We start from the raw sequence: 14,626 nt of genomic DNA on the forward strand, positions 1-14,626 counted from the left end.
GTAGGGAGGGAAGAAGGGGGGGGGGGGGTGGGGAGAGAGAACTAGAGGTAGGAAAATGACAGAACAAGTCAGGTCGGGGGGAGTTCCCCCTGCCATGGGTACCATGTAATCCCGTGCTACCTGCTCCATAGTCGGATAGTCGGCGACTAAACCGTCTCCCCCACTTGGTTTGCCAGGTGAGGAGGGGGCTGTGGACCCCCAGCAGGACCAAAAATAAGACCTGTCAAAGGGCGGATGAGCTTCCAGCGAGACAACATCCATCCACACTTCTGTAGAAGTTGCGATCACTGTCGTACGTAGCATTGTAAGGAATTATGATAAAGCACACACACCAAAATCCTATACTTCCAGCAGCAGAAGTCCGCAGGAACTGGAGGACAGAGATGTGCGGTGCGTCTGTCACCGTTCCCGTTGGAAACCAGCGCCATTGCGTCGCTAATGTTTTCAACGATGATGAATGAATGAAACTAAACTAAAGGAAGTAGTTGAGACAGGTACTATCACAATGTTTCAAAAAAAACAAACTTGGACTGGTACATGTACAAGATAGGTTTAGAGTGAATGGGACAAATACAGGCAGGTGGGACTAGTATAGATGGGAGATGTTGGTCAACGTGGGCAAGTTGGGCCGAAGGGCCTGTTTCCATGCTGTATGACTCTATGTATCAGAATTCCTTGCTTCTATTTCTGCTCAGGAATTAATGGTCAATGTCAAGGTCAGGCAGCATCTCTGGAGAACAGGAGAACATGGATAGGTGATGTTTTGTGTCGGGACCCTTCTTCAGACTGATTGTAAGGTGGGAGGGGGGGGGGAGGAGAAAAGGAGATGGAAAGGGGGAGAGGCAGGACAAAACTTGACAGGTAATAGGTAGCCTAAGAGCAGCAGGATTCACGAAGGGAGCAGTGAGAGAGGGGCAGGTGGTGTTCCAAACAAGAAAATAGGAGTAGGAGACATGAGAAATTGCAGATGCCAGAGTCTTGACACAAAAAAAAAACAAGCAGCTGGAAGAACACAGCGGGACAAGCAGCCTCTGGGGAGAGAATTGACAGACAGTGTTTTGGGTTGAATCTTTGTCGGTCTGATCCAAAATAGGCACATGATGCAGGAGTACCTTAATGGGTTAGGCAGCATCTCTGGAGTGCCCTTAGGATCAGGTGTGGGCCACCAGACTCTCCAAGCCTTCTCCTTCTTCAGACTAAAATGTCCCGACCGGAAACATGTGACCACTTCCCTCCGCAGATGCTGCCCGACCCGCTGAGATGTTTCAAACACATCTACCCTGTCGAGCCACCTTAGGATAGTATATATTTGAATAGTGGATTATACTTGCATAGGACTATGTTAGGGACCTAATTCAAAATACCATTTTCATGTGTGAGATAAAAGGTGGTTTGCGAGAATGATTCCAGGAATGATTGGTTTAACATACGATGAGCGTTTGATGGCACTGGTCAAGATCCTGCTGCAATTACCTCCATAAACTGCTTTTTCTAAATCTGAAACCGGGTTTACAGCAAGAGTTAACAGCAGGTTTACCTCATTGGTGATGTCATAAACTATAACAGCCGCAGCAGATCCCCGATAATACATTGGAGCCAACGAGTGGAACTAATGGAGGAAAAAAAGAGGCAAAAATGAAAGATGCATTTTCAGAATGACAATATTGTTACTGTATAACAGAATTACCACAGACCAGCCAGTTTGCATGCCCACCATTTATACAGCTGCAAGTATATTCTGAACCTAGTAGCAGACAGTCAGGGTGGGCAGTAGGACATCAAAAACCATAGCCGTGAGCACTGGCTCGCCCCAAGGCTGTGTCCTAAGCCCCCTGCTGTTTAGTCTACTTACACACGACTGTACTGCTAGACTCAATAACAACTTCATCAACAAGTTCGCTGATGACATAACAGTGGTGGGTCTCATCAGTGACAATGATGAGTCGGCGTACAGGATGGAGGTGGAGCTGCTCACAGGATGGTGCAAATCCCACAACCTCATTCTCAACGTGGGAAAAACTAAGGAGATGGTGGTTGACTTCAGGAGGGCGGGAAAACAACACCATACACCTCTGCACATCGATGGAGCTGATGTGGAAAGGGTCAGCAGCGTGAAGTTCCTAGGACTCCACCTGTCAGATGACCTGATGTCCACAACCAACACCACAGCACTGGTCAAGAGAGCCCAGCAGCGACTACACCCTCTCCGAAGACTACGTAAAGCAGGTCTCCCCACTACACATCTACGAACTTTTTATAGGGGGACAATCGAGAGCACATTAACCAACGGCATCACTTCCTGGTTCGGGAGCTGCAAGGCGTACGAACGGCACCAACTTGACAGGATTGTGAAGACCGCCAGCAGGATTATTGGTGCTCCACTCCCTTTCTTGCTGGACATATACAGGAAGAGATGTATCAACAGCCATCTCCATCATCAAAGACCCCTACCACCCAGCGCATCACATATTCTCCATCCTGCCATCTGGGAAGAGGTACAGGAGCATTAGCTGCAAAACCAGCAGGATGCTCCTCAGCTTCTTCCCGCAGTCTATAAGACTGTTAAACGGACTTTGCCCCCTGCCAAAGTATCGCGCACCAACCACCAACCTGGACAGAGCCACTGTCGTGCCGCTGCCGATCGGAACGCCTGTTGATGTTTAGTTGAGAGTAGTGTTAAACTTGTTCATGATATATGTATTTTTATTTCTATTTATTTTTTACTGCACACTGAATGGACACTGGTTTGAGTAAAGTTTTTTTGTTTCCTCTGGGTATGTGAGTGCTCAGGAAAATAACAATAAAGATATACAATACAATACAATACAATACAAACCTCTGATTAACTTGTGGAATAAAATGAGCTCCATCACTTACACATGGCGGCACAGAGGCTCAACTGGCCGAACCGCTCCATCTCACCACCAGAGGGTTCGATCCTGACCTTGGGTGCTGTCTCTGTCTAGTTTGCATGTTCTCTCTGTGACCGCGTGGGTTTCCTCCGTGTGAAAAGGATGTAAAGCTGGCAACGTTGGTTTTAAGTTAAAAATCCCACCCAATGAAAATATTATTGCACTAACGTACTGTCCTGTTGGGAAGCTTAAGTTAACAACTATGAACCATTAGGTAGACACAAAATGCTGGAGTAACTCAGCGGGTCAGGCAGCATCTCTGGAGAGAAGGAATGGGAAGCTGCCTGACCCGCTGAGTTACTCCAGCATTTTGTATCTACCTTCGATTTAAACCAGCATCTGCAGTTCTTTTCTAAACTATAAACCACTCGCAGATACTGGTTCTGGAACCAAATTTTATGCGGTGACAATACCACTACAATTGCCACATACAGCTGTAGAGGCTGAATCAGTGGATATGTTTAAATTGGAGATTGACAGATCTTGATTAGTCAGGGGTTATGGGAGAAGGCGGGCGAATGGGGTTGAGAGGGAAAGATAGATTCGCCATGATTGAATGGCAGAGTAGACTTGATGGATTAAATGGCCAATTCTGTGCCTAGAACTTATGAATTTACCCCTGCATTCTGCAGGCTATTTAACAAGTAAAACAAATATTTTGGCCCATGACGTCTGTGTCAAACATGATGCCAAATTAAACTAATCTCTTCTGTCTGCAAATGATCCATATTCCTCCCTTCCCAACATAATCATGTGCCTATCCCAAAACTTCTTAAACAGCTCTATCATATATGTTGGGAGCTACCATTCACTATGTAAAAAATAACATGCCCTGCACATCTCCTTTAAGATCAACAAATATTAACCCCCTCAATGGTGCAGTAGTTTTCCTGCAACACCTGCCAGCATTTGTAGTCCCAGACAGTGAGAACATAGAGAAGGCAAATTAAATAAGATCCACATCCCACATGAGACTGATCTCCAAAGTTAACCCATCAACATAGAAGGACACGTTTTACTGCAGTAACACTGTAGTTCACCCATGTAAAAAGTCAGTCATTTATTTGCTTTTTTTTGGCAGAGAGTCAAATCAAGTCAAATCTCTGAACATCAACCATGTTTTCAAGATTTATCTGATTATTACTGGAGATGTCCTTCCTTTAATCAGTAAAAGAAACAGAACTTACTGAAAATATAATAACCAAAACACTGAAGCTATCACTATGCTGTTCCATGTATTGTAGTGTACATTATGGCAAATTCATTCACAATCAAACTTGGATTGTTTTCTTTGGAGCCTGAGGGAATACTAGACCAAAATGTAATTTTTTTCAGTATAGAGATACAGCATTGAAACAGGCCCTTCGGCCCACCAAGTCCACGCCAACCACTGATCACCCATTCACAACAGTTGCATGTTATTCCACTTTCTCATTCACTCCCTGTACACGAGAGGCAATATAACAGAGGCCAGTTGATCTACAAACCCGCAAGTCCTTGGGATGAGGTCGGAAACTAGAGCACCCGAAGAAAACCCATGCGGCCTCAGGGAGAATGTGCAATCTCCACGCAGACAGCATGAAGCCTGTACTCTGGTGCTGTGAGGCAGCAGCTCTAAAGGTAAAATGAATGACAAAATTAAGAGAGGAATAGACAGGACATACGGTCAGAACTGTTTTCCCAGGTTGAAAATGTCAAACTGGTCTGAACCCATATCTGAGGAAGGATGTGCTGGTGTTGGAGAGGAGGTTTACAAGAATGACCCCAGGAATGATTGGGTTAACATGTGATGAGCGTTTTACGGCACTGCCCCTGTCCTCGCTAGAGTTTAGAACGATGAGGCAGGACCTCAATGACACTTACCGAATAGCGAAAGGCCTGGATAGAGTGGATGTGGAGAGGATGTTTCCACAAGTGGAAAGAGTCTAGGACCAGAGGCCAAAGCCTCAGAATAAATGGACATACCTTTAGAAAGGAGATGAGGAGCAATGTATTTAGTTAGAGGGAGGTGATTCTGTGGGATCATTGCCATGGAAGGCTGTGGAGGCCGTCAATGGATATTTTTAAGGCAGAGATAGATTCTTGATTAGGATGGGTGTCAGGGGTTATGGGGAGAAGGCAGGAGAATGGGGTTGAGTGGAAAGGCTTTTGACACATTGGCCTTCATCAATCAGAGATTTGAATATAGAAGCTGGGAGATTATGTTGCAGTTGTATAAGACATGAGGCCGCATTTAGAGTCTTGCGTTTAGTTATAGGAAAGAGGTTGTTAAGTTGGAAAGGGTGCAGAAAAGATTTACGAGGATGTTGCCAGGAATCGAGGGCCTGAGCTATAGGGAGAGGTTGAGCAGACTAGGACTCTATTCCTTAGAACGCAGGAGGATGAGGGGTGATGAGGGGACATGAGAGCAATAGATCGAGTAGATGCACAGAGTGTCTTGCCCAGAGTAGGGGAACCAAGAACCAGAGGACATAGGTTTAAGGCGAGGGGAGATTTAATAGGAACCTGAGGGGTCATTTTTTCACACAAAGGTTGGTGGGTGTATAGAACGAGCTGCTGGAGGAGGTAGTTGAGGCAGGTACTTTCGCAACGATTAAGAAACATTTCGGCAGGTACATGGATAGGACAGGTTTAGATGGATATGGGCCAAACGCAGGCAGATGGGATTAGTGTAGATCAGACATGTTGGCCGGTGTGTGCAAGTTGGGCCGAAGGGCCTTTTTCCATGCTGTAAGACTCAATTACTCTATGACCATATCTCAATACAATCAAGTCAAACTCGTGTACAATAGATAGAGCAAAAAGGAAAATACAGAGTGCAGAACATAGTTATCAGAATTGTAGCACATTGTCGCACATCAGTTCAGTTTAGTTTAGTATGTGTATCGAGCTACAGTGAAAAGCTTTTTCGGTGCATGCTATCCAGTCAGCTGAAAGGCTATACATAATTACAATCAAGTCGTCCACAGTGTACAAATACAGGACAAAGGGAGTGAAGTTTAGTGCAAGATACAGTCCCGTAAAGTCCCATTAAAGATAGTCCGAGCGTCTCCAATGAGGTAGATGGTACCTCAAGACTGCTCCATAGCTGGTGATTCATTTGTCTGATAACTGTTCTGTTCCATGGACCAAGTCCAATGCCCTCAATGGGGTAGAGGCGAATCGGACAGGACCTTAGCTTATGGAATGACAATTCAGAAGCCTGATAACAGAGCAGAACAAGCTGTTCCTGAGTCTGGTGGTTTGCACTTCCAGATGTGTTGTAAATGTAAGTCGTCGTTGAAATGGCAGGACAGCCACACTGATTTAAAAAACCAGGCTCGGCTCAAAACAGCCTGTTCAAGCAATCCTTCCTCCCCTGAAGAACCACAAGTACCATGACCTCATGATCAACAGGGCCAGAAGTTAACAGTTTACTGAAGCTGGATTGCATGCTGTTATGTCAGAGACATGTTTCCTAATAACATAGGAAATGAAACGCACAGCCTGTTCCTGGTTTAGTCACAGATGGTGGAGGTTCCTGAATGTTTTCATTAAATTTTCATTCCTTTCATCCCAAACCCAGGATCTGTAAATCCAACAGCTCTCACAAATGGAAAAAGATCAAGATGCCCGATGGATCGTGAGTGAGGATGTGACCTTAGGATACGGCCTTGAACTCATTTACCCTTTCACTTGCCGAGGGCAGCTTCAACCTCCCATTCCTTGTGCTCGGCATTAAAAGCATTGCTGATGGAAATAAACACTTTTAAATGGTAAAGAGAAAATGCTTTTCCAACTGCCTGTGGTTCCATCGGCAGAAGCATTAGGCAATGACTCACTTTCCTGTTGAGAAACCGACTTATTTTTGTTGCTGGTTTTATTAACGTAACCAACGTATTTTATTGGAGGTTGACAGAAAAAATGTTAATGGAGGTTGACGGCAGAAAACAAGATGTTCTGATTTTTCTGATGATTTGCCAGATATGGAATATTTCCTGTCTGCTTCAGATTTCTTTTCTCTTTCATTTTCTCTCAATGTTACATTCAGCAATCTGAATCCTGACGCACAACTATGTCACTAATCACCCCCTACTTCCCCGAAAAAGCGATGTGCCCACACGCACACAAACAGTTGACTACTTCCCCCATCCTGGAAATCTACAAAGAGATACTTGGCTTCCTGTTTGATGAGAACATTGAAGAGATCTGGGGCTTAATTACTTTGAAATGCTAGGAGTCATTGGACTGGAAACATTATCATGTCTCAAGGGAAAAATACAGCAAGCTCACTGCTATTTGAAGACCAAATTCCAATAAAAATACTGACCTAAGAAACTGATGGTGGAGAGAATAAATTCTTGAGATCCAACTAATAGTCATGATGTGCATGGATTCTTCAGCACTGTTGAGACTAGATTGAAACCAAACAACCAAGGACTCATCCAGATGAAGTTCATTAGCAGATAAAATCACATCCACAACAGAAAAGCAGACAGAATTTGAGGACATCCTCAAGGATGTGGCTGTCACAGCCCCCATTCCACAGAATCACCGCAATCTTGGCATTGTTCCAGGCTACTAAGAGATTGCAAAGGCCTCCCAACAGCTCAATAACAACAAGCCTCTGGGGAGATAAGCTGACCAATAATGTACCAAAATGTGGCTGAGAGGTACGTCGAATAAGAATTCATGAACTCACCCGAAAGATGGAAGCATTCTGGGGGAACCTTAAAGGTGCCATGTCATGACCATCTTCAATAAACAAGACCTGTGGTAGACCCTTAGCCTTCTTAGCAAGAAGGGGCATTGATGTACTTACTGGGCCATTACTACAATATGGCTAGTCCAGGACAAGTTGCTGGTATATTTACTCCTAGAAAGCTGAAGATTTTTGACCATCTCTATTTCGGCACCATCAATGTATACCGGGGTATGTGTACCACTTCACTTCCTGATGTTGAACACCATCTCCTTTGTCTTGCTGACATTGGTGGGCAAGAGAACGGCTGTTGTCTTGACACCAGGTTACAAGGTAACAACCTAATATGGCGACTACCTGCGGCAACATTTTGTGAACGACACACTGAACTATATTCTGTTGTGCTGAAGCAAAGCAAGAATTTCATTGTCCTATCTGGGACACATGACAATAAACTCTCTTGAATCTTGAAAGGTTCTCAATCATTGCACTGTACATAGTGATGGTTGCCTGGAATGCATTGCCAGAGGTGGTGGTGAAGACAGATACAACAGTGGTGTTTAAGAGGCTTTTAGAAATGCAGGGAATAAAGGGAAATGATTATAATGTATTCATACATATTCATGTGTATGTTAATGAGTTGGTGTTCAATATAAGCAGGGAATGCTGGGTAATAAATCTTCCTCTCGTGATCCAGGCAACCAGTGTGTAAGTCTTGTTCTTCATTCTGCCGTCTGGAATATAACAAAATTGTCGACGAGGATGGAATAGAGTTTGTGAACTCATCCTTTAAATACAGTGCAGGACTGTTTTGCAACATGCAGTATTGTTTAACATTTTAAACAGCAAATACGGAGTTGTGTCGCAGCTGTTTCCGAGCTGGACACGATAGGCCGCAGATCCTTCTATGTATGGGACTGTAGTTTAAAACAGCATCTGTACAAATCGGCGCGAGTTTGTCAAGCCTTCTCTATGTTGGGTCTACGTGGCAAGATGGCGTCCTTGGGATTGTATAGGATTTTAGACTGAGTTTTTCTTTTGTCAAGTTCCTCAAGGTGAAAAGCCTTTGTACAGCTAAGTTTTAGGAGAATTGCCATACCAGAACAAACAGGAAAACGGGGTTTTTAAACGGACTTGTAAAGAAAAGAGAACGACACGATGGCAGCGTCCACGGGCTACATCGGAAACCTTGGCACTTTCGACAAGAGTAAAGAGCTGTTCAGCTCCTATATGGAGAGAGCGAACGTGTGTTTCACGGCAAACAACATAATGGAGATTAGCGGTGAAGTGACTGAAACAAATAAGGCCACTTGCGAACGCATGAAAGTGATTCTGCTCATGGAGATCGGTCCTGAAGTGTACAGCACACTCGTGAATCTCCTTGCGCCCATAAAGGCAAAAGATGTGCCATTCAATGACATTATGAAGAAGTTGGAAGAGCACTTCAACCTAAAGCCTCTACAAATTGCAGAAAGCTATAAATTCAGCACTAGAAACCAGAAGCAGAATGAGATAACGTCTATGGAGCGAAGGAAATAGGAAATGTTGCCTATTTCCTTCGCTCCATAGATGCTGCTGCATCCACTGAGTTTCTCCAGCACTTTTGTCTACCTTCGATTTCCAGCATCTGCAGTTCCTTCTTAAGCAGAATGAGACAATCAATGAGCACATTGTTGCCTTGAAAAAATTAACTTTGCACTGTAACTTTGGAACCTTTCTCAGACGTGCACTACTAGACAGATTTATTTGTGGTCTAGTGGCTGAACAATTTTCGAGAAATCAAGCAAGATTGCTACCACAATGGAGATGGCATCAAAGAATGCTCATGAGTTTCGTCCACCACAAACTGCAGTGGCCGTTTACAGTCACAAGGCAGTGCCTATGGCCAAATCTAGAGGCGCTAAACCAAAACCAAAAGTATGGTGGGGAGCCAAGTCAGCCAGTTGTTATCGTTGCAATGGTAATCACTAGAGCCAGGATATTTAGGCACGAAAAAACTCTGAAATAGGCAGGCAAAAAGGCATAATAAGATTACAAAAAAGGCACGAAAAAGGCATTTATTTACAAAAAAAGGCATAATAACGGCATGTATTGCCACCACCAAAATATGGTTAAACATGATAATATAAAGGTATACTATGTTAAATAACCAAAGTTGCCTGGTTGCACATAATTACGAGCATTTTATCAAATTATCTGGTATTAAACTGTGCTCGCTGTCAGACAGAAAAAGCTTCAGATGTGAAAAACTTCTTTCTACCTCAGCTGTGGTGACTGATGCATACCCGAAACAAGCTGCAGACTCTATATTCATGTCGATATCTTGTGCATTACAACTACCTTTGAGAACTTTAGCTATGTTTTGTGTTCCTTCAAGATCTTTGTTAGCTAAAATCACTCTCACATTTTCCTTGTATGCCTTTACCTACATCACCAGGAACTTTACGAATATCGTCAGTTACTTTGTTGAAAACCTGCAAGTTGTTCACTAATGTTTCGCCACGTTTCTCAAGGGAAGTGGTAGCTTGTGGCAAGATTGCAAAATTGGAAGCAATAAATAGATTTTGGAGAAGACTGAACCAGCGGGCAGCGGCACGAACGAATGAACGACCGACGGTGGCGCCCCGGTGGTGGAAATGTTCTTGTAATTAACACGTTAGTAATAACATTAATATTAACGTGTTAACATAGAAAACGTCATTGTAATCACGGTTTAACTAGAGAAAATAGCACAACCCTTTAGCAAAACGGCCAAAAAAAGGCTAATGTACGCACTTGATCGTGAAAAAGGCATTATCTTGGTGAAATCATCAGAAAAGGCATGAAAAGGCACATGGCATTTATGGCAAAATCCTGGCTCTAGTAATCATTCATCCCAATTTTGTCAACTCAAAATGGCCAAGTGCTATAACTACCAGAAGAAAGCCCATATCACCTCAGCATGTCAGGCCAAGCTTAAAACAGGAAACCAACAACCTGCGGGAAACAAGCAACAACACCAGAAAGGAGTTCACAACTTGGAGTTGAACCCAGATGGAAATGAACTTGGGTTGTACACCATTTATGCAACCAACATCGATAAGCCTACAACCAGCCAAGGCAAGAACTTTCGAACTAAACTATTGATTAATGAACAGCTAATCGATATGTGTATTGACACGGCAGCAGATTGTTCGGTCATGAGCAAAGACCTGTATGAAACAAAGTTCCCACAGACACCATTGTTTGAGAGTAAGGTCAAGCTGAGAACCTACTCGGGCGAAGTTTTGGAGACATGCGGACAAATGAGCTGAAAGGTTCAGCATAATGGTCAGTCAGTAACACTGCCCATCATAGTAGCCAGCTACAGAAATACATCAACCCTCATTGGAAAGGATTGGCTGAGTAGAATAGAGTTAGACTGGAAGAACATTTTCAGCGTCGATTTGTCCAAATCACGTCTTGAAAACGTCATAAGCAAACATGCAGAAATATTTGCCGACAGTTACACGGGAATAACAGGGTACTCTGCACATATTCGACTTAAGCAAGATGTGCAACCTGTGTATTGTCGACCAAGACCTGTACCATATGCACTAAAGCAACAAGTGGAGGAAGAACTTAACAGGTTAGAGCAGAATGGAGTCCTCGTGAAGACAGACCAGAGCAACTGGGCAACGCCAATTGTGGCCGTACCCAAGGCCGACAAAACTGTTTGACTATGTGGTGACAAAGTCACAATCAACCAAGCCGTTGACGACGAACAATATCCGTTAACAACCTCGCATGATCTGTACGCAGAACTTAGCAGAGCAAGAATCTTCACTAAACTGGATTTGTCTCACGCTTACGCCCAACTCAATGTCGACAAGGATAGCCCGCAGTACTTGACTATCAACGCACATAAGGGCTTGTATTCATATACAAAGCTTCCCTATGGTGTGAAATCCTCCTCGAAATTCTTCCAGTCTGAAATGGACAAAATGTTACAAGGCATTCCACACTGTGTGTGCAACCAGGATGACCTACTGATATTCACAGAGGGCATGGCAGAACATCTGGATATTCCTCGAGCAAGTTCTCACACGCAAGAACTGCCACAATGTCAAACTGCGACAAAGTAAATGTGCATTTGCGCAGTCAGAAGTTGTCTACCTTGGACTCGAAATAGACGCCATCAGACTTCGCCCTGTGAAGGCGAAAGTTGAACCAATAGTGCATGCTTCAAAACCCAACTATGTCTCAGAGCTCCGATCATTCCTTGGGATGGTGCAGTTCTATGCACGATTCCTTCCAGATTTAACCTGTGCTAAAGCCACTACATAATCTGCTACAAAAAGATGTGAAATGGACGTGGGGAAAGGGACAGCAACGTGCATATGACATCTGCAAGGAAAACTTGACAAGTGACAAACCCCTTGTTCACTAAGATACGACACGCGAGATGAAACTTGCTTGTGATGCTTCAAGTTATGGTGTAGGTGCAGTGATCTCCCACGTAATGAATGACGGACAGGAAAAGCCTATTGCTTTTGCATCCCGCACCCTATCACCGAGTGAGCGTAATCATGCACAGATAGAAAAGGAAGCACTCAGCATCGTGTTCGGAATCAAGAAATTCCATCAGTTTCTTCTCGGCAGACCATTCACCCTAGTGACTGATCATAAGCCACTACTAGTGATACTTGGTCCCAAGTCAGCTATACCTTCCATGGCAGCATCAAGGATGCAACGCTGGGCAGTTTTGCTGTCCCAGTATGACTACAAGGTTGAGTACAGAAGCTCCAAGTGCAACGCAGTTGCAGATGCGTTGTCCCGGTTGCCCCATGAGAACTCTGACGTGGGAAGTGAGAACTCAATCTACACACTGCAAGTTGTAGATGAAGACTTTCCAGTGACTGCAACAGAAATTGCAGCAGAAACAGAGAAAGACACTGTGCTGAAGTGGGTCTATGAACAGACATTGAACGGTTGGACTGAAATCGATAGTGGATTGAACTCAGTTCTGAACTCGGAGCTGAAGCCTTTCCATAATCGACGCCATGAATTATCATGTGAGCAGGGATGCATTAAGTGGGGTTACAGAGTGGTTGTACCAGAGTCTTTGAGAAACAAAATTCTGAATGAACTTCATGCCGAACATCCTGGCATAGTAAGCATGAAGTCAATTGCCAGAAGTTTTGTGTATTGCCCTGGTATTGAAAGTGACATCGAGTCACTGGTGAGCAAATGTAGCATCTGCCAAAATTGCCGGAGTAAACCACCAAAAACACCACTGCAACCCTGGTCATGGCCAAGTAGACCTTTTCAGAGAGTTCATGTAGATTTTTGTGAAAAGGGTAATGATAACTTTCTGGTACTAGTAGATAGTCATTCCAAATGGATTGAGGTTAAGCATATGGGGTCAAGCACTACTACTGAGTGTACCATAGTTGAGATCAATTTTTGCATGCCATGGTTTACCGGAAGAACTTGTTTCTGATAACGGGCCTCAGTTTCGTTCAGAACGGTTCAAAGAGTTCATGCAGCGGAATGGTGTAAAACACACACTTGTTCCCCCATACCATCCAGCCTCCAACGGGGCAGTGGAAAGGTCTGTTAGAATTGTCAAAGATGCTCTCAAGAAACAGTTTTTGCAGGGTAGTTCAAAGCTCAGCATGAAACATTGTTTGGCTAATTTCTTGCTGAAGTACAGAACCACATAACATACAACACGGGTTACTCACCTGCAGAACTGTTGATGAAGAGAAGGCTAAGAATACGCCTAAGTCTAGTTCAACCCAATTTGGTCTCGAGAGTTGAGCAAAAACAGTTAAGTCAAAAACGCCATTTTGACTCCCACAAAAAGGAGAGGAACTTCAAGCCAGATGAGCAAGTTCGTGTTCTCAGTCCTCCCAACAAGTCCAATCGAGACAAATGGGATGTTGGGAAAATAGTGAAAGTGTGTGGAACAAAAAGATACTTAGTTGAAGTTGGAGATAGGATCAAAAGTGTTCATGTTGATCAAATGATTCCAGCCAAAGATTAACCTAAAACTAAGCATGAGGTCCTAACCCCTGAGTTTTTATCTGAAAGTGAGTTGGAAGAGACCTCTGTGATTGAAGCACAAAGTTCAGTTAGTACAGACAGAGAAACAGATTCCTCTGGTCAAAGTCAGGGTACTAAAACAGAGCCAAACAAGCCTACAGTTGAGTCAACACCTAAACCTGTACACCTGTTACTGTTAGACGATCAGACAGGATCCGTAAACCAGTAGTCAGGTTAGGTTTGTAAGTTAAATAACTCACTGCACAAGTAAAGCAAAAATGTGTTGATATGTAACATAAATACTGGTTTAAACCAAGTATCACAACAACAAAATTGTAACTGAGTACTTAGATTTAATACTTTAAAAAAGGAGAGCAGTAATGTATTCATACATATTCATGTGTTTGTTAATGAGGTGGTGTTCAATATAAGCAGGGAATGCTGTGTAATAAATCTCTCTCTCGTAATCCAGGCAACCAGTGTGTAAGTCATGTTCTTCACTCTGCGGTCCGGAATATAACAATGAGCATGTGCAGGCAGATGAGAGCAGTTCAGCTAGACATCATAGTGGAGCAGACGAAATGTGTAGGAAGAAACTGCGGATGCTGGTTTAAATCAAAGATAGAGACAAAATGCTGGAGTGACTCAGCGGGACAGGCAGCATCTCTGGATAGAAGGAATGGGTGACGTTTCAGGTCGAGACCCTTCTTCAGACGGCTAGACATCATGTTCAGCACAAATATTGTGGGCTGAAGGGCCCGTTCCTGTGCTGTACTGTTCTATGTTCTAAGAAAGTGGGACTAACTGGATTGCTCTTACATGGAGCCCATATGGATTTGATGGGCTGAATGGCCTCCTGCTCATTAGACATGGCCATCCTGGACCAGCATACATGGAGGTTTCCTCCATTAAGTCGGAAATGTTTGTCTCATGGAACGCAACGCCCAGATGACCTTCCTTGACTTGTTATGATCAGACGTGCCAAGAAAGCTCATCCTCTACATTAGCGCTTTACTTCTGCAGAGAA

General features: G+C 43.8%; 1 protein-coding gene across 1 annotated transcript in view; it reads right to left on the reverse strand.

Annotated features, from left to right (window-relative positions):
* The window catches only part of rab31 (RAB31, member RAS oncogene family), a 97,183-nt gene that overhangs the window by 37,513 nt on the left and 45,044 nt on the right, over positions 1 to 14,626 (reverse strand). The window contains exon 4 of the mRNA XM_033019824.1: positions 1,538 to 1,609. Coding sequence (XP_032875715.1) covers positions 1,538 to 1,609 — 72 coding nt within the window. The remainder of the gene's footprint in view (positions 1 to 1,537; positions 1,610 to 14,626) is intronic.

Source organism: Amblyraja radiata, chromosome 4 (genome assembly GCF_010909765.2).
Source record: "Amblyraja radiata isolate CabotCenter1 chromosome 4, sAmbRad1.1.pri, whole genome shotgun sequence".
Classification (NCBI taxonomy): Eukaryota; Metazoa; Chordata; class Chondrichthyes; order Rajiformes; family Rajidae; genus Amblyraja; species Amblyraja radiata.